Source organism: Aspergillus candidus, assembly GCF_002847045.1.
Source record: "Aspergillus candidus strain CBS 102.13 unplaced genomic scaffold BDW47scaffold_18, whole genome shotgun sequence".
Lineage (NCBI taxonomy): Eukaryota > Fungi > Ascomycota > Eurotiomycetes > Eurotiales > Aspergillaceae > Aspergillus > Aspergillus candidus.
Genome location: NW_020194023.1, coordinates 322,462 through 343,193, shown reverse-complemented (window position 1 = coordinate 343,193; position 20,732 = coordinate 322,462). Strand labels below are relative to the sequence as shown.

Sequence of the window (20,732 nt, the reverse complement as noted above, 5' to 3'; positions counted from 1 at the left end):
CATGGTTGCGCCCATGGTCAAGAAGATCTTGTTCAGCATATAACCGTCCTCTGCATTCTCTTCCATAAACCCACAATTTATCGCACGGCAAGCCAACTGTCGAACAAAGATGTCGCCACACGCAACCGCCGATCACTTCAATAACTGGCCTAATGACCAAGGGGTAAGTTCCAAACGCCCCACGCCTAGATTTATTCTTACTTACCTATTTTGCAGTTCGATGCGGGCTTTGAGCAAAAAGATCCGGTCGAGCTGCCTGTGACTGGCAAAATTCCACCCTATGTGGCCGGTATTCTCTATCGCACTGGTCCGGGTAAACGGACAGTCGACACAGAGCAGGGTGGGTCGTTCAAAGTAGACCATTGGTTCGATGGGTTCTCCCAGACACACCGATTCCAACTTGTTGCCACGGAGAATGCGGATTCTCCCATGCGTGTTTATTACAATTCCCGTTTCTCCACGGACAAATTGATGGAAGAAGTGCGGAAGACAGGGAGGGGCGAGCGCCTGGGTTTCGGACAGAAGCAAGACCCATGCAAGCAAGCCTACAAGAAGGTTCAATCGGAGTATGTCCCTGCGCCGTCCGAGGTCAACGTTGGCGTGACGCTCTCCGTGAACATGCCTGGTCTGGGGGCATTGGACGGCAGCAGCGTCGCAGACGGGCGGTGGAACACCTCGTCCGGCATCAAGAGTCTGTACGCGAAGACAGACTACAACGCATTCAAGCAGCTTGACCCCGAGACCATGGAGCCCATTGGGATTGCATCGCAGGGAAACTTTCATCCCGACCTGAAGGGTCCTTTGACGGCGTCGCATGCACGGTCTGACCCCAAAACGGGGGATGTGTTCAACTTCAACTTGGGATTTGAACCACTTCCCACGTACCGTATCTTTCGCGTCTCTGCCTCTACCGGAAAAACAGATATACTGGCGACTTTCTCCGCGGTTCCGGCGTATCTTCATTCGCTCCTGATCACCGAAGACTATGTAATCCTCTGTGTGTGGAACTCGCATCTGTCTCCCGCCAAATTCCAGACAGGCAACTTCGTAGATGCGATGCAGCCGTTTGATCCATCTCAGCCGGCCAAATGGTACCTCGTCGATCGCAAGACCGACAAAGGGCTCGTTGCAACCTACGACAGCGCGCCATTCTTCTGCTTCCATACCATCAACGCATGGCAAGAATCATCGCCCAACGACCCCAGCAAGACCGACATCGTCGCGGAAATAGCGACCTTTGAAAACCAGGAGTTCGTGAAGTCCGTATACTACGAGCGGCTCATGTCATCGTCCCCCAAGGCCAAAGAATATGTGAAGCTCCGGTCAGAGCAGGCTCGGTCAAGCCTGACCCGATTCCGGCTCCCTAACATCCCCACCACGCCAACGGAGGGGGCCCGACCCGCCACAGTGGAATGGTCAGAAGGCAGGGAACTCTCGCCGGAACTGCCCACCATGAACCCCAGATATACCACCCGGAAGCACCGCTACACCTACGGCATTATCGACACGAGCGAGTCGACCTTTTTCGACGGGATCATGAAATTCGACAGCGAGACCAAAACGTTTCAGACCTGGAGAGACCAGGCACACTCGCCAGGCGAGCCGATTTTCGTCGCGGATCCGAACGGTACTAACGAGGATGACGGTGTACTTCTGAGTGTTGTTTTGAATGGCCCTAGCGGCAAGAGCTACCTTCTGTGTCTAGACGCCCGCAATTTGAGTGAGCTTGGTCGAGCTGATGTGGATGGACCCGTGGCATTCGGCTTTCACGGTCAGCATGTTCCGGGTCGTAGCGGAGCGCCTACTGGCGATTATTAGAGGGCGGGGCTGATATTGATTTATCATTGTGATAAGTCCTTATTAGGATGGTTAGTCAAATATTATCTTTGTTGACGTGCTCTATTGTGGTGTCCTTGTTCTATATTTGGCGTACACTCTTGTATAGATATGACCACCGAACGAGTGACTGAGGAAAAACAGTCAGTTTGGGTCCACTGATCTCTGACAACCCTTTCCTAAGCCACAGGCAATTCACAGTTGAGTCGAACATCGGATTTCAGTCACTACGGCACCGGTATACACTTTATATACTTCGTTAACAGGTACCGTACGGAATCTGGTCTCGGCCCGACTCCCACGTGCTCAACGTAACTGGAACGTCATCTCCACTAAGGGCCTCACTCTTCTACTAAAAAAGCTCCAGCACGAGTATCATGGATGTAATGGAAATCAGTGAGACGCACGACATATGCGGGCCCAGATTGCAACCAGGTTTTGCAGGTCATCACGGAATCCCACGGCAGATCTGTGGTCAGCTATGTGGCCAAGGTGGTGAGTCATCTAGTCTGGCAGGTTTCTGAGTCGAGAACTGATGTCTAGGATGCAGTTCCCTGATTATACAGTAAAGGACGCGGCAGCCCAGCTTCGACGCATCCCCTCTAGACGTCGGAAAGTAGAAGATTCGAGGGACGAGCTCCATTCTTCGCGGAGGCGAGAGCATTTCGTCGAATCGATGAACTCTGTACCAGCTCAGAGAGGCCATATTTCCCCCGATTTCACAGCGTGATTAACGATCTGGACAAGTCGATGTTTACTTTTGTGTGTATCTACCGCCGTGCAATTATACTCAAGGCTATCCAGCCGCGCCTGGCTTCTCGACGTATCTTAGCAGCAGATCATCCCAGTTCTACAACGGAGTCGGTCAAACGATCCAGCGATTCGGAAAAGAAATGGTACGGTCCACTCCTTGCTAACCAATTTCGTCATCTCATGACACTATATCGGATTGGGATCACCCATGGCGATGTGCGAGACGATCATTTTAGGGTTCTCGGAGACTTCTACGACACCGTGCTTTACTATTTATGGCATACACATTTACCCCTGTGCGAACTTACCTGATGGATTTTCGCCGGCCTGAGCCGTTGAAGGAGATATCGCAGTGCGACATCGAGGAGCTTGAGGATCAGATCTATGAGCGGTAAGGGTGATCTTTCCAGCCTACGAAGACAAAGATTAAGCCGCACCTAGTGCTGAGAGGTTAGAATTACGGGACCACCTCTTCGAATCTGTTCAGGATACTAGGAAAAATGTTCTTGCTTCGCCCTGCGGTTCTCTTTCGGATGAAGCATTGGAGCTAATCGTCCTCAAAGTGATGACTCGGCCTGATGGTCTGTTTCTCCCTTCCCCTTGTTTTCACCCATGACCTGATCAATTCTTCTCTAGTTTTATCTCTGCCATCACTTAGCTCGGTGTTCCCTTTCTTGGAAGGTGTTTGCCCCACTGATGATCCAACCTGGCATATCCGGAGAAGTCGGGAACTCGAAAACTATAATTCTGTCTGGGCACGCTCCAAGAAATCGAATTCGCCAGGACCATTGACTTTGATATCTAGAAGCAGCAATTTACGGATCGATGCGCAACAACTCGAAAGCGATGATAGGTGCTACTATTTACTCTGCTTGGTCCCGAAAGGATGGGGCACAGAAGGAGTTTGTGCCCAGATCTTGCGAGCCTGTTCACCCTTAGTTGGTGCTCGTAGCGCCGGGCGTGTAATTGATCGTGTGGAGTTTGATGGAGTTACACATGGGCAGGATGACCTAGTGTAAAAACGCTCAGATGCTGGAGATAGACTGCAACTCACACACCCCTTGTCAGCCCACGGCCTCGGCAAAGAGGGGCTGATTTGCTCATGTATCCTCGCCAGTACTAACATATCAAATTGTTTCACCAATATCTATCCGGTAACGGCAGTAGCAGTACTACCACGTACTGTATAAGATGTTATATGCTTGCCATTGTTGGTTCTTCTGTACGCCTAGTCCCCACAAGATGCGGAAAGCAATTTTGCTGCCCCGAAAGCCCGCGCAACCGCGCCGCACAGTAGACCGACGGGACCAACCCCGAACACCACATCTGCCAACCCCGGCGTTTGATCCAATTGATCAAAGGTTCAAACATAGACATATATTCAGATTAGTGTGGTGTGATTATGCATCAGTGGGTGGAATCAGAGGTCAAACTGGCCGTCCAAACGATCAGGTTCACGACTTTGTCCCTCAATATCCCACTTGCACGATGGACTGACCGTCGGGCCTCCCGGGTAGCCCTTGTACAAGCAGTACTTGTCTTTTTTCTGGAAATTGGCAATGACCGCCTGGCCTTCGCCACCGAGGGCCCATTTTATGAAAGCCATGGCCAGCTGGTCTGTCTCGCCCTTGGCTTTCGTGGAGATGATGATATCCGCTGGGTTGAGAAGCTCAGACACCTTGTCCCCGCTCTTATAGATCTTGGCCCTGTTGGTGAGGCCTTCGTTTTCATCCCTTAGGGTGAGGAAGGTTCCGCGGTCGGTAATGGTAAACTCTTCTAGCAGAATCGCTGCCTTCAAAGCCTGGACAGGGTAGGCAACATATTGGTGGTACCACTTTGAGTACGCAGTCGCCCACGGAACCTGTTTCTGTGTGAGCCTAACACCCGCTATCAGTTGGCATCGAAATCAAAATAGCGACGAACCTGTCCGATATTAATCCAGAGCTGCGCATCCTTGATGTTGGTGGCCGACTTGTCGTACCGGCTGAGGAAACGGGCTGTCCCATTTTCGGCCGCGTTGTAAAGCTTTGAGAAGGTGACAGAGATATCATCAGAGCTCGTGATTTCTGGAGTATTGTTCTTTGGACCAGCTAGGTAGAAGTGATCGCGGAAAGTATAGCATGGTCGTTCAGTATGTCCCTTGCACTCGCCGAAGCAGGGCATTCCGCTGGTGGCATTCCCACGATATTTGCAGCCCTTCGCAGTACCGGACTTGATGGCAATTTCTTCGGCTGCAGCACTGTAGGTGATTCCGATATCGACCTTGCCGGCGCCCATATTGCTTATGGTTTCCGTAGTATCACCTTTGACCCACTCCACCTTGAAGAGATTGTGACTGCGGCAATCATCTGTCTGGTTCTTGATAAATCTGTCAGAAAGCTCTGCCGTTTCATAAACTATTAGCATTGCGAGAGGTCTCGTTTTGTTTCAGGTAGACAAGCAACTCACCCTTGACCAGGCCACTTTGGCCAGCACCACCGTTGCCGATACGCAGCTTGACAGAGGAGCTTCCGGTGCAGCCCCCGTCATATACATCGGCAACAGCAGCCCCAGTATATAGAAGGACTCCCAGACAAGCACCCAAGCTGTACGAGGGAAAGAGACCAAGGAATCGCATTCTGAATAACCGAAATCTGAGAGAGACTGAGTGAATGATGACTTCCTTCCACGGGACGGGATCCGGTTTTATAGTTCAAAAAACCACCCATCGGATTGTTCTTCGTCCATGTCCTGCGTAAGAGGGAATTTTGTCGCAACCACCCTTTCCTCTGACTCGCTATTAGGAGATCTTGTCACACCGTACGGACTAATAGTGACAACCTCACTGCGCCAAGTAGTTCAGCTACACATGCCGATCATACGCTTTCCAAAGCCATTAGCTCATCACTGGCCTGGACTAAGCGTCTCAATGGTATCTATCAACCGATCTATCTTGATCGATAGATGGCCTGAACAGATCTACGATCGTTACCACCGGGCTAATCGCATTGATAAATTGCCGAAGTATTCGAAAAGCCCATCGACAGAGCGATTGAATGTGAATGTAACACGAGCATGCAAGTTCCACTTACCCTACTCCACGTAGTAGCAAACCAGACAACAAGGAACTAAACCAGACAACAAGGAACTGACTGGCCATGTCAAACAGCACGGACCAAAATCAAATCCACCGAGCTGAGCCCAAGAGCCTTTGACTTTCAAATATTGAGATCTGAGCTGAAACCTGAACACCAATTGCATCATCAAAACCCGATGGTCTCGTGCGGCTTGCGATCTGAATGGCGCTAGTTCTCAGCCAGGGCTGGAAGAGTGTGGAGATCCACCTTGTTCATGAGTTCCACAGCGGATCATCTCACTTAGAAGCGTCAGCTGGATTTCTCAATTTCTAATTTTCGGCCCGAATATATCTGTAGTTTTGTGGTAAGGAAATCAAGGTGGCTGGCAATCATCTGCGCAATGGCCTGAACGGGATCATTGGCCCGTCATGGACCAAGGAGTGAGAACGGGATTTGCATTTCCCAGTCTCTCGTTTCCAAAATTGCGGAGTGACTGACTCGACGCGAGGAACTGACTTGATTGATGCGTGGAAATGGAGGAGGAAAAGGTGACGAAGGAAGGGAAATGGAGAGATCATGTGCTCTGTCATTCCCCGCCAAGAACTCCAACTCCGCCGTCATTCTTCTATACTGCTTTTCTCCCACCACTCTATAGGATATCTCAAGTCATGAAACGCAGTCACCAATCCCACACCCGTCCGTCATCTCCGCAAGAACAACAAGGCACACGCGTTCTGTCCAGTCTCCATGCATCCGTATCGCCTCCTCGGAAGAGATCCACCCCCGCCAAACATCCCCATCTAGCCGCCATCGAAGCTGGCCAAGTTCAAGTCACGGACCATCCGGCCATCATCTCTTCACGACTGACCCAATGCATTCGCTCATTTTTACCTGGGTCTCCCCGTCTAGATGTTGCAGCGTGGCTAGACTTATACAGGCGTAATCTTCATCCCAAGGGACGACACTTCGTCGTCCACCAACACGATCACCCCATTGCGGGGGTGCATTATGATCTCCGGCTGCAATTTTCCGAGACCAGCTCCGTTAGCTGGTCAATCATGTACGGCCTTCCAGGAGACCCCAACACCCGGCGTCTGAACCGCAACGCAACTGAGACGAGAGTGCATTGCTTGTGGGTGTGTTTCTGGCTCCTCTTGATGGGGACATCAACGTGAAAGATGAAGAAGCTGACAGGGACAGAACCATTTGATTGAAACTGCATCTGCCAGAACAGGTAGTATGCTTATCTGGGATACGGGAGAATATGAAATCCTTCCCTACAAGATGGACTTGGTAGGCCCGGAAACCGATGACTCCGGGACCGATGACTCGTCAGTCCCGGCGTCTAGTCCAGTAGATGACAGGGGCGAGAGCGAGAAGCTCTTCCAAGCTTTTCAGGATGTATGAGCGCTATCCAGCTAACATGCGTTGTATGCGCTACTCACTATTTGACAGCGCAAAATCCGTCTCCGGCTACATGGCACTCGACTGCCGCTCAACTACACCGTCACCCTGCGTCTCGACAAATCTAGCAATATCAAGGGACAGTCGCCGCGGACACCTCGTAAACGACGTAGACGCATACCGCAACCTACCAGACAAGCCAGCACACCTCCACCCGAATCATCAAGCCTAGACTCCAACACTGAAGGCACCCAAAAGCTCCCAGACCATTCGGACGATGAGAACGACGAGGTAGATACTAAGATTCGCGCCGAGAATGCCTACCCCGGCTCCGTTAACACCATCGGGTCGATCCACCAACGCCGCTGGTTTCTCACTCTTGACCGAACTAATTCCGGGTTTAAGGACGAGCCGGGATCTGGTCCGGCTGGCAAGCGGTGGACAAGGCAGCTGGATGCGAACCACCAACAGATGCTGGGCTTCGAGCCGTTCTACGTTCGAGGACCTGAGGTAGAACGGAGTATTGTGACGGGGAGATTGGGGAAGGAAATCCTCGAGGATGAGGGTGTGCAAGGGTTTTTGCCAAGACGTGGGTGGAGGCCGATTTTGGAGTGATTTAGTATGTTTTTCCTGAACTACGGTGTCATGCCCGCGCGCGCGGCCTGCCTTGCTGATAAGTCAACGTCAAAAAAGACTGGCATGATCCTCATTTCGGTCATTACTGTCAATAAATTCTACAAAATGGACCTAGTGCAGAACAATATGTGGAATCGGGGACCTTTGAACCTCGGGGAAGCCGATCGCCGACTCCATTTGGTAATTATGATCTGGTACGGAGTACAACTCGAGGGTTCATCCTAAACAGAGAATTGTATCATAACTTGAAAAAGCGCCGTCATACCTGACAACTTGAATACCTCTTAACATGCCAACCCCTTCACCCGTCACCATTCACCACGATTCGAAATTCCATGGGCCGACCCAAGGTTCACTTCAGGCTCGGGGACCATCTCCACACTCTCCGGACTCTCGGAAGTCGTTGACGCCATGAGAGTTAATAATTGATGGTCCCCGATTATCTCCTCTTCCCGGGGAAGTAAAAATTGAATCCCTTACTTCACAAGTTGGGATGGCGCATCTGTTCGCTCATTTTTATTTCTACCTTGAGTTGATATAGAGTGAGGGGTCGGCACGATTATCGCTCAATCTCGGTTCCTACACACTTGAGCACCATGTTCACCCCGGTTCATACCTCCCTGGGCGCTCTTTTGCTCTATCAGGGCTCCTCCGGCCTGCTTTTGCACAATGGGGCCGTCTTCGGTATCTCGTCCTTCCTGTCAGGGTGCGTCTTGAACCCCAACCAAGACAATGTGCCCATCATCGCGGGCCTCGTTTCCAGCATTGCCCCGGTTTATCTGTTCGCCCCGTCCTTGCTCCCGTCATATCCGGCTTCGCCGTCCACGTGGGCCGCGTTGGCATCTACCGTCGGGACTGGATTCTTGCTGGGCTGGGGAACAAAGGTATAGTGTGGAATGGCAACCAGAGAGGGGAGGCATCGGCTAATCAGACACGACAATGACTAGAACGGTCGAGGCTGCACATCGGGCCACATGCTGTGTGGTCTCTCGCGTCTGTCCCCGCGCTCGTTGATTGCAACCGCCATCTTCTTCACGACCGCCCTGCTCACGGCCAACTTCGTCGGCGGAGGTCAGAACATCCCGGCCTGCGCGGGGGGCATTCCCTGCTACACGCCCGTCTATCCGTCGAGCCACGAACTGGCAGTCATGATCGGAACGACCATCCTCACCTTCATCACCAACTTCATCGTCGTGCCGCGCGTCCTGAAGCGATCCGAAAAGTCGAAAACGATCTATTCGTACATCGCCGGTCTGCAGTTCGGTATCGGCCTGATCTTCTCCGGCATGGCCGACCCGGCCAAGGTGTTGCGCTTCTTCGCCATCCTGACGGACCCGTCCCGCTTCGATCCGTCCCTAGCCCTCATCATTCTGTTCGGCATCGGGCCGTCCCTGATCACGTACCTATCGAAGAAACCAGGCCAGGACACGAGTGACAGCGCAGACAAGCCTACGAAGCCCACTTTGGCGGAGACCTGGCGGCTGCCCACGGCCACCGTCGCCGACATCGACTGGCGGTTTGTCACCGGCGCCGCGGCCTTCGGGCTCGCCTGGGGATTACGGGGAGTGTGCCCGGGTCCTGCGGTCCTGCGCGCGGTTCTGCAGCCCGTGTGGGGAGTGGCAGAGATGGCGGGATTCATGCTGGGCAGTGCATTGTAGATATCGGAAGTTCCGCGGTTCATTATGATAAGCCGGGTCTTTCCACGCGTACATAGCAAAAGCGACAACAACACCGGAAATGTATTATTAGGTATCAAGCCTGGCAATCGGTTCCTAATACAAGAACAAGAAAAGCAAAGGCGCCAATCAAGAGCTGTGCAAGTAAATTACCATCAGCGCTACTCAAGCCATGAGTGATACATTCATAATGAATCGTAAAACCTACAAAGCAGGGGAGATGCATCGTGCAGTACTAGTATCAAAAGCCAAACAGATTCCAGGGCAAAGCTTACAATTCAGTCTTCCTAGCCCAGTTCGAATGCTTCTCATTCTGATGCCCCGCGTCCTCTGTCGAGCTATTCCCGCCGCTAGCCGACATGTAGTCCTCAAGCTCCAGCCACTCGGCCGCAAATGCCGTGACAAGCATACTCCAGTCTTCCACGGTGTCCATATCCAGATGCTCCGCATCGTCGTCGATGGTGTGCCACACCGCAGGAAAGGGCATCCCCGGTCCAGAGGCGGCGTCAATGATGTGCAAGATCTCCACGCCACGGTGCAGAAACGGCACATGGTCATCGCCGATGCCGAGGGACTTCGGGAGCTGGCTCTCGGACTTGGCCGCGTCGGGGAACCACGGCCGGGGCGTCGTCGACTTGAACTGCTTCAGGGCGCGGAAGCGGCGCTCCAGCGCCGCCAGCTTCTTGTACGCCCAGTGCGTGGCCTCGAAGTAGGACTGGATCGTGGGGTCCTTGGCTCCCAGCAGATCCAGCAGCATGAACACTGATATCGACGACAGTGGCGTCTTGTAGGTCGACAGCGCCGGGTTGACCTCGGAGTCCCATTGCTCGGCCAGCGCGCGCGCCCCGTACAGGGAGTCATCGTCGGACCAGCTCTGGAAGGCCTCTTCCCCGTCCATGAATATAACCTGGATGCCCTCCGCGTCCTCGAGCGTGTGGCCGGCCACGCGCATCTTCTCCCACTTGGCTGTCAGGGCCGCATCGATGCTGCGCATGGCGTGCATGATCATGGCGCAGGGGGCAGCGCTGTCGATGGCGCCGATGAAGCCCGTGGGTTCGAGCTTGCTGTCGTAGTGGGCGACGAGGTTCAGACGGCCGATGTCGCCTTTGTTAGCCCAGGGCGGGTCGCGGCTGGCGATGACATTGACGAACTTGACCGGTTTACCCTTCGAGACGGGCGTCGTTGACGTCGAGTTATGCAGCTCGATGTGCCAATTGGGGAGCGTGGTTCGGACATAGTTCACGAGGTGTTCGAGCACGGCTGTTGCGCCAGGGGTGCCGGGGACGCGGGGTTGGAGGATCGGTGCGAGGAGAGCCCCGTTCTGGATGTCGAAGTCGCCGTTCGGTCGCGGGAGAGAGGTCAATGTCGCGTCGGAGATGTCCTTGTAGGCTTCCCCGGGGATGAGGAGGAGGAATAGCGCGAGGCATATCGAGAGAAAGGGATGGTAGAGGCCCCCGGTGGCCGACAACATGGCGATTCAGAGCGCGGGTGAGGGCGCGATCATTGCCTGAATCGAGATCTGGCGTAGACGACGGGAAGAGGACGTGTATGGAATGGCGACAGGAAATATCGACGTGAAGGGATTGAAGGAGGAAGTGGAGATGAAGCCGCGACGGAGATGAAAGAAAGGCCAAATCGACGCCAAGCCGGCTTAATTCTCGGAGATCTTTCCTCCCCCAAACTTGCCCGATCCATTTCTTTCTTCCATCCTTCGACTGTTCTTTTCTCCGACACCAGTATACACCATTACAGGGGGCAGGTCATGTCCTCGAGCCCATCATGAGTCGCCAAATCCTACTCAGTCCGCTTCTGCGGGCCTCGCTCCCTCGCGCCGTGCGGAGAGATCTCACCAGTCAATGGTTTCCCCGGTTGAAGACAACGAACGCCGCCCCAAAACCGCCCAGGAACGACGTCCCATACCTCAAAACGAAACAGACGGATGCCGTACCGCTTCGCGCCGTTAACAAGTCGTCGACGGCGCATGGGCACAATGCCCTTCGGAAAGGCCTCGGAGGTACGGGGTTCCCACACCATATTCGGGAAGGTTGGAGGTTGGTGCTGAAACAGATCGTCTAGGAATGCCGGAGCGCATCTTGATCTTCCATGCTGGAACGACCAAACCGCTCTATCTAGGGGCCATACGGATCACGGCCCTTTGCCTTATGGTAGCTTCGGGCCTGCTCATCGTGCCGGCCTATCAAGAAGGCCAACTCCCGTTGTGGCTAGCGACAACCCGTCAGTCTCCACGGTCTTCCCTCCAGGGTTGGATATGATTGATTAACCAAATTCTACAGTTGCCATAGGATCCACGATCCCGTTCTTCGTGGTCACTTGGACCTCTGCACCCTTTGTGAACTTTATCTATCTCTCCCTCCCCATGTTTGCTCGACGATCGAGGGACCAAACCCTACAATACGCGAAGAACCTGCCGCCGACAGCGACGCTCAGTATAATCACCACGGATGCGACCTTTGTTCCCCGCACCACCACGGTTCGTCTTGGTGACCTCGTCCCTGGCAAGTCGACCCTTCGCCCGGTCTGCTTTCGCGACACTAAGCGTGGGCCCGCTCTTACGTTGAAGGGGACGCCCGATGTATTCTATGCTCCCCCGACCACCAAGAAAGGCAAACAAACGCCGGCCTACTGGCCCGGGCTGTGGGATCATGTATACGAGCAGATCCAGAATAATACCCGCCGGACCTGATTCTGAGTTTCGAGTCCCTCTTGCAACAGCTCTTTGTAGTTCTAGGAAATACCACAGCGTCCAGGATTCAAACATACCCGGAAATCATTTCTTCTTGTTGTCATCAGTTTCCATTGATGAAAGTGCCGAGGCTTGGTTCTCGTGGGTTCTTGTTTGCCAGAAATTGAATGGGTGGTTGATTTGACACGGTCAATCGGGCACCCAAGCCCAGTTCATTCATCGACGTCTGTCATTCACTGGCCAGCTGAGACGACTGAGGAAGACACTTCACTTTTGCTTCACCTGTCCTTTCACTCACTTTCCCTGCCGCTGGACTTATAATCACCTGTTTCATAATTCCCCTTCTCAGCTGGGTTTCTCTTTCCTTCTCTTCACATCTCCGTTCCTCACTTCACATCTTCACCTCTCTACTACCATCCATCTCTCTCCACAAAGTTCTCTTCTTCCCCTGTACTTCCCTATCATACCCTTCATTCAGTCAAGCCGCTTTCCCAAATACGAACCCATGGCGACCAAAGGAAAACCCGAAGGCCTCGTGGGTCTCTCAGTGGCGGAGGCGAAAGTCCTCCTCCTGGGTATACTGTGCACCGACAAGACTGGCAAGGTATGTCTCTAGGCCAGCCCACCAGTATAGTGCCACGAGTCTAACACAACACCCGCAGCTGGACGGTGACAGGCTGGCCGCGAAAGGCAACTACAAGAACGGCGCCTCAGCCAAAACTATGTACCGCGTCGCTAGGAAGGCTCTCTTCGAGAAAAATCCCGGAGAAGACTCCTTGTCGCCCACTGCTGCAGACGCCGCTGCTCCCGCCGATGACACCGCAGCCCCTGCGCTTACTCCCAAAAAGACCCCAACCAAGCGCCGCAAGAAGGAAGTCGCAGCTGCGGAGACAGATCCGAGCGGCGGCACGGAGGATGAAGTCGTGACTCCCAAACCCAAACGCCAGAGAAAGACCCCCGCGAAGAAGGCAGGGGCTTCCACTCCTGCGCCCAACATTGAAACTGGGTATGACACATCCATCAATTTTGTTCAAAATCCATCACAGAACGTCCGCTAACAAACCATTCCGTGAAAATATAGCAACACCGGAGTCCCATCGATGACCAGCAATCCTCACAAAGGCATCAAAGTCGAAGGCGAAACAAGCGCCCTGACATCTTCCCGTCCGACCCTGAAATGCGAAGACAGCGACTCCACGACCACCAGTGAGCTGATCGTCAAGGGCGCGCTGGATGACGGCGACGCGATCATGACCAACGCCGAACTGGATGCAGAGCTCAATCATCTGGGTGACGATGCCCGCGCTGCCATCAAGATGGAGGATGTCGAGCATGAAGTGGATCTCTAGTTTTTGCCGCCCTTCTTTCTTTCTTTCTTTTGTTTTTCTTACAGGGGACTAGTCTGAACTGCTTCAAAGGCTACGACCTGGTGGACCATGGCCATTCAAGGCGGGTTTGCGCTTTTTTTAATGCAGAATGAAGAGTGGAGACAGGTGATAGAGGAGTGGGTAGGAATGCGGTTATCGCTGGCGTTTACAGTTTCAGTTCAGTTTTCGAGGAGCAAGCGCAAGAGCAAGTTTATCCACAATGAAGAAATGGGATTCAGTTCAAAGCAAGTTCACCATGTTTCGAAAATGCGATTCATATCTAGATTCCACTCTAAGTGTCATTTTCAAGGGTATATACCCGAAACCATATAATTCAAACCCATTAGCTTTCCACCGCTGAAGACCACACATCCTTATAAACCATCGAGCATGTATAGAAGAAAAAGAAAAACAACGACAAAAGTAACAACAAAGATCACATCATATGTCAATCAAATAAAACAAACCACGCCGATCCATAATACTAAAACGTATAAGCAGAGCACAGGCTATTGAGAAAGTCTATAAATCGACCCTCACAACGCCTCGATAGCTCTACGAAGCACCTCCAAGCTCCTCTCACTGGCCTCCCCACTATTCTCATCCGTCTCAGCCGTAGAATCCGACTCGCGCAAAGCCCAAGCGACATCACTCCACCAGCCCAGCGCAACGAAGCCGCCGCCCTTACGACGCTCGAGACTCTCCTTAAGCCGACTAGTGTGCTCCCACTGCTGAGCAGCATTCTCAGCAGTCTGGATGACCTTCTCGGGGATACCGCACATAGACGCGCAGTGCATGCCGAAGCTGCCCTCCGCGACGCCGTCCTCCAGCTTGTAAAGGAAGGTGATGCGGCGGTTGTCGTCGTCGACGTGGATCTTCATGCGCTTGGGCGCGATCTCGGGGTGGTTGTCGAACTCCGAGGCGAGAGAGTGGTAGTGTGTGGCGAAGAAGCCGAGCGCACCGATGTGCGTCGCGACGTGGTGCAGGACGGCCTGTGCGACTGCTACGCCGTCGTAGGAGCTGGTGCCGCGGCCGAGCTCGTCGAGGATGACGAGGGAGCGGGGGGTCGCTTCGGAGAGGATTTTCTTGGTCTCGGAGAGCTCGACGAAGAAGGTTGATTGCGCGGCGAAGATGTTGTCGTTGGCGCCGAGGCGGGACATGATGCGGTCGACGGGGGTGAGGCGTGCGGATTCGCAGGGGAGGTAGCAGCCTATTTGGGCCATGATGACTGCGACGCAGGTCTGGGTGGGTTAGTTAGTTTCTATTTCCTTATGTTTCCCTCGTGGGAGATAATGGGGTAGAACATACCATGCGAAGGACTGTGGATTTACCAGCAGCGTTGGCTCCGGTAAGCAGATCGATGTTAGGGCGTTCGCCGCCGAGTTGTATATCGTTAGGGATGAAATCGTCAACAGACGAGAGGAGGCACGGGTGGCGCAGTTCTTCGAATTCAAGAACGCTTCGCTCGGCTTCCACAAACTGAGGACGACAGCTGGGCTCACCCAGGGAGGCAGACGCCTTGGCCAGACTGATCAGACAGTCCAGCTGCGAGATAACTTTAACGGCCGCCAGCCAAACAGCGTAATTCTCGTCAAATCGGGCATAAAATCGTCCAGCAACCTCCTTGACTATCTGACTGTGTGTCTCTTGGGCCTCTTGCAGCTTGCGGATCACACTGCGCAGCTCGGGAAAGTAGTACCGTTTGACCTGCTTGGTGGCTGACATCTGGTCCCAAGATTTGGGCACGTTCTTTACCTTGATGGGCACCTCCATCTGGTAGATCTCTTTGCCGTTGTCCCTGTAGCAGATGGCGCTGGAGCCAAGTTCGCGCCGTGCGCGTTTCAGGAGATCATCGAGGTCCTTGTGCAGCTGCTCGATATGCTCCTGAGATGTGTCAAAGTCCTCTTCCACCCCCGGCTTGGGAACAAGAATTCCATGCTCTCTCGCCTTGGAGCGGTCGAATGCGGTTTTCCAGTATTCCAGCAGATCCTGCAAGTTGGGCATCGCGTTGATCAGTTGGCCAATAACCCCATCGCCCGAGCCAGTGTCCTTGAGCAGGCTCATGGTGTAATCAATTTGCTCGAAGCCTTCCAGTACGCGCAGAAAATCCAGCGCTTTGCAGTTGGCTGCGTGAATGCGGGAGATGAGACGTTCGAGGTCGGGCATCTTGACCAACTGCGACGAGAACTGATCCCGAACGGTAGGGTCAGCATTGAGAGCTTCCACGGCATCCAGTCTCGCGTTGATCTTCTTTGCATCCACCAGTGGATGGCAAACCCACTGCTTAAACAACCGTTTCCCGAAAGGTGTGATGCAGCGGTTGAGAAGCTGGAAGAGCGTCCCTTCCGAGCCTCCGTCATAGGAGTTTGCGAAGATTTCCATGTTGATGAGCGTTTGACCGTCGAGAACCAGGCTGGATGTCTTCTTGATCGGATCGTACCAGGAGAAGTTGCCAATGGTAATTAAATCCCGCTCAATCTTCAACAATCTAAGATATTGCACCAGAGCCCCAAAAGCTGACATGACCAGCTCTTTCTCGCGAGCCTCGCGAAGGGCCGGAGGCCATGCTTGGATATTGTCCGCATCATCCGAGACGAAGTATTCGCTCGCATCCAGTTCCCTGACCGTGATGTCGGCTTCCCAGAACTCCTTTCCAGGCTTTAAGTGGTTCCAAAGCGTCGTAGGACCCGTATTGTTTTTCAAAATGCGGAGGACCTTTTGCGATACCGCAGACTTTTCCAGAAGCAGCTCTTGCGGACGGGTCTGCGCGACGAACGTCTCGAACCGAGTCATGTCCACGTCGTCAACGAACTGTGATAGGAAGAATTGACCCGTGGCGGTGTCAACGATAGCCAGTCCAAAAGCAGGGAGGTCATTGACAGTTGATTCCTTGATGGCGACACAATAGGTGGACATGTCATCCTGGAGCATGGATCCCTCGACGAGAGTTCCAGCCGTAAGGACACAAGACAGTTCTCGCTTGATAACTTTGTCCTCCTTCCCTGGCTTCTTGCCATCTCTCTCGCGCATCTCCTTACCCAGGGCTGACTCGATCTGATCCACGCGGGCGATTTTGAATCCCTTGGCTACGAACTGGTTTGCCCAATGGTCCAAGCTCATCTCGGGCACACCGACCATACGCATGTTGACACGGTCCGTGAGCTTCAGGTCAAACAGCTGGTGACCAATGGTGGCGTCATTCTCGTAGAGCTCATAGAATTTACCCTTCTTGAAGAAGACAACGGTGTCCCAGAATTTCTGCTTGATCTCCCAATATTGCTTCTCAAAGGGCGAGAACCGAGAAAAGGCCAAAGGCGGGATGTACAACGTGCGGGGATCATAATCAGGGTGACCGGCAGGATTTCCATCGATATCACGAATATTCGCAAGCCAGGAGTAGCGCTGCTCCGGCTCCGTCACATGTGCTTTCTGTTTCTTCGCACTGGAGGGGTTCTTCGGTGTCTGTTGGGGGGCTCTGGCCTGGCGAGGCTCCGCGCTGTTGGGGTCGTACGTCCATTTCAATGCGGTGCCACCGGATGCTTCCGGAATATCAAGCTCGAGCTCGTGGTCTGATGACGGCGGGGGAGGCATAGACGAGGATTTGTTTCGCGGCTGAGAGGCCTGCTTGCGTTTCTTTGGTGCTTTGACTTCCTCGTCCGACTCGTCGGCGACGATAAAATCGTCCATCTCTGCAGACCGTCAGTTTCCGCTAGAACAGCAATGGACTGGTATAAAGTGATTTACCATCGTCTGAGCCACCATCTAAGTCTTCTGCTCCCTCGAACTCATCGTCGCTTTCTGGGGATAGCCTCCGTCTTTTGTTCGCTCTGCCATTCCTACCGGTCGGGCGAAATATCTTATCGGCATCACCTTCGCCCTCGGAGTCGGACTCGACATAGTTCACTTGCTTCTTAGCCTGCAATTACACCAATCAGTATTGTATGATATCGACGCGAAGGAAAATGAGAAATCAACTTACCCGGCGAGACGGCGACGTCGCGGTCTTATCCACTGGCTAAACAACCGTCAGCAAGCCCACCATCTAGCAAATACAGAATCCAATGCCTACCGGCGCATTATCCTCTTCCTCTTCAGGAGCCACCAAATCACTACTAGGAACTGGAGGCAAGTCCTGCGTAAATTGCGGCACACTCTTTTTTTTCGCGACACTCTTAGCCGATCCTGCCCCACGTTGAGCGGAAGCCCTCTCAGCGGGCGACGAGGCAGGCTCTCTGCTTCTCGCAGCGGACGGCGTGGACGGCGAGGACTTTTGGAAAAACCCCAGAATCGACTTCTGGCTTTTCATGTTCTGGGTGCTGGACGTGGTGCGTTTCAACGCCGCGGACGGAGGCGTTGCGGTCGTGGGCGACGGTGCCTCGGATGGTCCTTTGGCCATTCTTGGAGGATGGTTGGTTATCAGTCGTAAATCGTTGAGATATCGCGGACGGATCAGGGCATGTCGGATGGGAGAAGGAAGTCTGGGGAGAGTGGCAGGGTCGGATAGGGGAGGGAGTCGCACGGAATTGATAGATCAAGGGCGTCACGCGTGTCGACGCGTTTAGTGGTTTTCGTTTCCCGCCGACATTCTTGGCTCTTTATCGCCTTATCACATCGATGTACTTCTCTCCCATGAGTCTAATATCTACATGATTCTGAACAAAATTTAATCGGAATTTTTGAATGGAATCGGTGATGGTATACATAGATGTGGCTTATCAACAGAGCTACAGGTTTAGAAATACAGTATAGTTTCAGGTGGCAAAATGGCCAGGGTTACCAGAACGCCTTGCTCGTCTCTGGTCAACTTCTCCGCCAGACGATCATGCTTATCTTTGCACCAAGTGCATGGTGACCTTAATCCGTCTTCTCGGGGGTGGTCTTGTCGGATTGGGATGCGTCCGACTCGGGTTCCCACCCGGGCGCGGTCAACCCGCGCGCCTTGAACTCCTCGTCGCTGACGATGTTCACGATCTTGAACTTCCACTTGCCCAGCTTGAGGAACAAATGAGTGCCGTCGTGGATGAACTTCTCCGTCTCTTCGGCTTTCCAGCTCGTGATGGGTGTGAACGTCAATTGATCCTCCATGGCTCCGCTGTTGCCCGGGCGGCTTCCCACGTACGCACCCTTGTTATTCACAATCCGGAAGCCCTCCGCCTTGGACGTCACCAGGCCGGCGGACCAGAGGATCTTGTTGAAAGTCTGGCCGTAGACCAGAGACCGCGGGAGTGTCACGTTCACGCTTGGCATGTTGGCGAAATTGGTCTGCGGCGCGTACTTGTTCCCCGATTGGGGGTTCGAGAAACCGAAGACCGGGGACTGGGGGTGACCCCCGGGGGCGTTCGGCGTGCGAGGGAGTGGCGTTGGCTCGGCGGTCGAGCTGCGGGGTCGGAATAATTGCCGGTGCTGAAGGGCGACCGTGTCGGCCTCTTCTTTGCCGTGGATGAGTTCCACGAACTCCGCGGCCAGGGCATGCTGGGCGACGCGTGTGGACGGGTCTTTGTTCTGCTCCTCCATGATCTTCGCGATTTCGGGCATGGGCAGGAAAGTAAACATCTTCAGGTAACTTTCAACGACGTTGTCGGGCGTCCGGACGAAGAACTGGTAGAGCTCGAAAGTGGACGTCATGTCCTTGTCGAGCCAGATCGCGTTCCCCGCAGACTTGCCAAACTTCTCCCCAGACGGGGCCGTCAGTAAAGGCGTAGTGAAGCCGATGGGCTTGTCCACGTCGTCGGTCAAGGGGTTCCGTTCCTGTTCCAGAACGGTGGTTTTGCTGATTTGCTTGACTGCGTCCATTCCAAACAGGATGTTTCCGTACTGATCCGTACCTCCCACCTGCACTTGGCAACCTTTGCGAAAGAGCACCCACCAATCCCATGCCTGCATAAGGGGGTATGAGAACTCCGCAAAGGACATGCCGTCGCCTTGCAGTCGGGTTTTGACACTGGACCGTCGGTCAGATACTGTGTTGCGGGCAGGGAAGGGAAACGAATTGACTCACTTATCTCTGCCGAGCATGGGGCCCAGGCGCACGAGGGAGCCCAAGTCCCGAAGCACCTCAAGGAACGGGAGTCCGTTCCACCACATGTTGTTGTTGGTCAAGGCCCGTCGCGAAGTCCATGTCTTTTTGTATCCATGTCTCTCGCCGTACTTCTCGATGCTCATGCCCAGCTTCTTGAGCTGCATGTGCATGCTCGCCATGTTTGCTTTCCGAACCGATGAATGCACCTGCTCGCGTCCCTTCAATCGGCCGGTGGGATCTCCAATCCGGGAAGTAGAACCGCCCAGCTTCTCAAGATTAGCGTCGTTGCCCAGGCCTTGGTGCAGAGTCGAGATGAGGGGCACGAACCAGAAACGTAACCGGCAATTTCCATACATATCCCCAAGCCAGAACCATAAATGGCAGCATATGACCGACATGCAAAGACGGTGCGGTCGGGTCCACACCCACGTAAATCCCCGCTCTTTTCTCCGTGAAGACGCGATGAAGAATGTCTCGTTCTCTGTAGTGTCATACGATAGCAAGTCAGTCGACAGATCTAATCACAATCCATGCGAATGGTGGCGGTCACTCACCCGACGACATCATGGATCAATCCTCTCTCTTCCAAGTGTTCCACAAAACTCTGTCTCTTTCCAGCTTTGATCTCCTCCGCGAATTGCGCCCATTCCTGCTCCGCTTCCTTCGTGCGTCGGACGTAATTCTGAGTGATCCATCTTTTTTGCTGGCCTCCGAATCCGATGATCGAACTCCCCAAAGGAGATTGTAACCCCGTCGGGCGGATCAGGCCTGTATTCACGAATTCCGCCGTCCGAGCATAGTTACAAGCGCGGCATACCGTCCGTCCGCCTGGCGCAAGGTTGGACATGCGCAGGCGTGCCGCGGTAGGCAACGCGCCGAGATGGGGCCTCATGAGATGAGGCTATAACCCAACAGTCGAATACAATGATTGTCGACAAATGAGTAATTAGCCAGACAAGGGAAATCAAATGGCAAAGTTGGTCAAGTAGAGGGACATGGACGATTCGCAGCGGTAGCGATTATTTTCGCGACTCCGATAAGAAGCCGATCAGTCACTTCCCCGACGGAGAATCGTTGATGCGTGACTCGATGGGCCGCGGAATGACAGTCCCAAGTGGTGAAAATTTCAACATTCTGAAAGCAGAGTTCTTATAAGAGAAGAATATACGGACAGGAAGAAATACTGGAAAGACACTTCGATCGTGCTCTGGTCATTGATCTTATGTTTTACACTGATCGTACACCAATCAGCAGGGGACTAATCCAGTCTACTGCGGTATT

At 53.5% G+C, this 20,732-nt stretch overlaps 10 protein-coding genes across 10 annotated transcripts; 6 read left to right on the top strand and 4 right to left on the bottom strand.

Moving 5' to 3' along the window:
* Window positions 1–109: 109 nt before the first annotated feature.
* BDW47DRAFT_117160 (carotenoid oxygenase family protein) lies at window positions 110–1,818 on the top strand (the record flags this gene model as incomplete). The annotated part of the gene is made up of 2 exons (XM_024815043.1): window positions 110–163; window positions 217–1,818. The coding sequence occupies 2 exons, from the start codon at window positions 110–112 to the stop codon at window positions 1,816–1,818; spliced, it is 1,656 nt and encodes a 551-aa protein (XP_024672717.1).
* Window positions 1,819–2,213: 395 nt separating this feature from the next.
* Window positions 2,214–3,205, top strand: BDW47DRAFT_131283 (uncharacterized protein; the record flags this gene model as incomplete). Its single annotated transcript, XM_024817279.1, has 5 exons — window positions 2,214–2,232; window positions 2,474–2,598; window positions 2,632–2,850; window positions 2,922–2,980; window positions 3,031–3,205. The coding sequence occupies 5 exons, from the start codon at window positions 2,214–2,216 to the stop codon at window positions 3,203–3,205; spliced, it is 597 nt and encodes a 198-aa protein (XP_024672716.1).
* Window positions 3,206–3,748: 543 nt separating this feature from the next.
* Window positions 3,749–5,377, bottom strand: BDW47DRAFT_22230 (uncharacterized protein). The gene is made up of 3 exons (XM_024818491.1): window positions 5,038–5,377; window positions 4,513–4,970; window positions 3,749–4,450 (listed from the first exon to the last, which is right to left on the bottom strand). Exons 1-3 carry the CDS (start codon window positions 5,204–5,206, stop codon window positions 4,010–4,012), a joined length of 1,068 nt encoding a protein of 355 aa, XP_024672715.1. The 5' UTR covers window positions 5,207–5,377; the 3' UTR covers window positions 3,749–4,009.
* A 936-nt stretch (window positions 5,378–6,313) lies between these two features.
* Window positions 6,314–7,664, top strand: BDW47DRAFT_117157 (uncharacterized protein; the record flags this gene model as incomplete). The annotated part of the gene is made up of 3 exons (XM_024815042.1): window positions 6,314–6,781; window positions 6,846–7,046; window positions 7,101–7,664. 3 exons carry the CDS (start codon window positions 6,314–6,316, stop codon window positions 7,662–7,664), a joined length of 1,233 nt encoding a protein of 410 aa, XP_024672714.1.
* Window positions 7,665–7,973: 309 nt separating this feature from the next.
* On the top strand, window positions 7,974–9,488 carry BDW47DRAFT_22225 (YeeE/YedE family protein). Its single transcript, XM_024818490.1, has 2 exons — window positions 7,974–8,569; window positions 8,633–9,488. Exons 1-2 carry the CDS (start codon window positions 8,282–8,284, stop codon window positions 9,341–9,343), a joined length of 999 nt encoding a protein of 332 aa, XP_024672713.1. The 5' UTR covers window positions 7,974–8,281; the 3' UTR covers window positions 9,344–9,488.
* BDW47DRAFT_104706 (glutaminyl-peptide cyclotransferase family protein) lies at window positions 9,486–10,950 on the bottom strand. Its single transcript, XM_024812393.1, has one exon. The coding sequence runs from the start codon at window positions 10,830–10,832 to the stop codon at window positions 9,633–9,635; it is 1,200 nt and encodes a 399-aa protein (XP_024672712.1). The 5' UTR covers window positions 10,833–10,950; the 3' UTR covers window positions 9,486–9,632.
* Window positions 10,951–11,102: 152 nt separating this feature from the next.
* Window positions 11,103–12,318, top strand: BDW47DRAFT_22216 (uncharacterized protein). Its single transcript, XM_024818488.1, has 3 exons — window positions 11,103–11,375; window positions 11,438–11,596; window positions 11,656–12,318. The coding sequence occupies exons 1-3, from the start codon at window positions 11,141–11,143 to the stop codon at window positions 12,063–12,065; spliced, it is 804 nt and encodes a 267-aa protein (XP_024672711.1). The 5' UTR covers window positions 11,103–11,140; the 3' UTR covers window positions 12,066–12,318.
* On the top strand, window positions 12,319–13,642 carry BDW47DRAFT_22217 (putative histone h1.3.). The gene is made up of 3 exons (XM_024818489.1): window positions 12,319–12,669; window positions 12,728–13,071; window positions 13,147–13,642. The coding sequence occupies exons 1-3, from the start codon at window positions 12,571–12,573 to the stop codon at window positions 13,412–13,414; spliced, it is 711 nt and encodes a 236-aa protein (XP_024672710.1). The 5' UTR covers window positions 12,319–12,570; the 3' UTR covers window positions 13,415–13,642.
* Window positions 13,643–13,712: 70 nt separating this feature from the next.
* Window positions 13,713–17,927, bottom strand: BDW47DRAFT_104704 (mismatch repair ATPase MSH6). Its single transcript, XM_024812392.1, has 5 exons — window positions 17,502–17,927; window positions 17,412–17,447; window positions 17,177–17,348; window positions 14,741–17,121; window positions 13,713–14,673 (listed from the first exon to the last, which is right to left on the bottom strand). Exons 1-5 carry the CDS (start codon window positions 17,826–17,828, stop codon window positions 13,969–13,971), a joined length of 3,621 nt encoding a protein of 1,206 aa, XP_024672709.1. The 5' UTR covers window positions 17,829–17,927; the 3' UTR covers window positions 13,713–13,968.
* Window positions 17,928–18,118: 191 nt separating this feature from the next.
* BDW47DRAFT_104702 (tyrosine--tRNA ligase MSY1) lies at window positions 18,119–20,480 on the bottom strand. The gene is made up of 4 exons (XM_024812391.1): window positions 20,006–20,480; window positions 19,779–19,932; window positions 19,431–19,717; window positions 18,119–19,373 (listed from the first exon to the last, which is right to left on the bottom strand). The coding sequence occupies exons 1-4, from the start codon at window positions 20,341–20,343 to the stop codon at window positions 18,287–18,289; spliced, it is 1,866 nt and encodes a 621-aa protein (XP_024672708.1). The 5' UTR covers window positions 20,344–20,480; the 3' UTR covers window positions 18,119–18,286.
* Window positions 20,481–20,732: the final 252 nt, after the last annotated feature.

Excerpts from the sequence above, each read along its gene's own strand:
- BDW47DRAFT_22217 (XM_024818489.1), top strand. The coding sequence starts at position 12,571 with ATGGCGACCAAAGGAAAACCCGAAGGCCTCGTGGGTCTCTCAGTGGCG. Across the intron at positions 12,670-12,727 it reads GCACCGACAAGACTGGCAAG|CTGGACGGTGACAGGCTGGC; the intron begins GTATGTCTCTAG and ends CAACACCCGCAG. Across the intron at positions 13,072-13,146 it reads GCGCCCAACATTGAAACTGG|CAACACCGGAGTCCCATCGA; the intron begins GTATGACACATC and ends GTGAAAATATAG.
- BDW47DRAFT_22225 (XM_024818490.1), top strand. The coding sequence starts at position 8,282 with ATGTTCACCCCGGTTCATACCTCCCTGGGCGCTCTTTTGCTCTATCAG. Across the intron at positions 8,570-8,632 it reads TGCTGGGCTGGGGAACAAAG|AACGGTCGAGGCTGCACATC; the intron begins GTATAGTGTGGA and ends GACAATGACTAG.
- BDW47DRAFT_104706 (XM_024812393.1), bottom strand. The coding sequence starts at position 10,832 with ATGTTGTCGGCCACCGGGGGCCTCTACCATCCCTTTCTCTCGATATGC.
- BDW47DRAFT_104704 (XM_024812392.1), bottom strand. The coding sequence starts at position 17,828 with ATGGCCAAAGGACCATCCGAGGCACCGTCGCCCACGACCGCAACGCCT. Across the intron at positions 17,349-17,411 it reads CGACGTCGCCGTCTCGCCGG|GCTAAGAAGCAAGTGAACTA; the intron begins GTAAGTTGATTT and ends GTGTAATTGCAG. Across the intron at positions 14,674-14,740 it reads AATCCACAGTCCTTCGCATG|ACCTGCGTCGCAGTCATCAT; the intron begins GTATGTTCTACC and ends TAACCCACCCAG.
- BDW47DRAFT_22216 (XM_024818488.1), top strand. The coding sequence starts at position 11,141 with ATGAGTCGCCAAATCCTACTCAGTCCGCTTCTGCGGGCCTCGCTCCCT. Across the intron at positions 11,376-11,437 it reads CCTTCGGAAAGGCCTCGGAG|GAATGCCGGAGCGCATCTTG; the intron begins GTACGGGGTTCC and ends CAGATCGTCTAG. Across the intron at positions 11,597-11,655 it reads GTTGTGGCTAGCGACAACCC|TTGCCATAGGATCCACGATC; the intron begins GTCAGTCTCCAC and ends CAAATTCTACAG.
- BDW47DRAFT_104702 (XM_024812391.1), bottom strand. The coding sequence starts at position 20,343 with ATGAGGCCCCATCTCGGCGCGTTGCCTACCGCGGCACGCCTGCGCATG. Across the intron at positions 19,933-20,005 it reads TTGATCCATGATGTCGTCGG|AGAACGAGACATTCTTCATC; the intron begins GTGAGTGACCGC and ends ATGACACTACAG. Across the intron at positions 19,374-19,430 it reads CCCATGCTCGGCAGAGATAA|TGTCAAAACCCGACTGCAAG; the intron begins GTGAGTCAATTC and ends CCGACGGTCCAG.
- BDW47DRAFT_22230 (XM_024818491.1), bottom strand. The coding sequence starts at position 5,206 with ATGCGATTCCTTGGTCTCTTTCCCTCGTACAGCTTGGGTGCTTGTCTG. Across the intron at positions 4,971-5,037 it reads CCAAAGTGGCCTGGTCAAGG|AGCTTTCTGACAGATTTATC; the intron begins GTGAGTTGCTTG and ends ATGAAACGGCAG. Across the intron at positions 4,451-4,512 it reads TCTGGATTAATATCGGACAG|GTTCCGTGGGCGACTGCGTA; the intron begins GTTCGTCGCTAT and ends ACACAGAAACAG.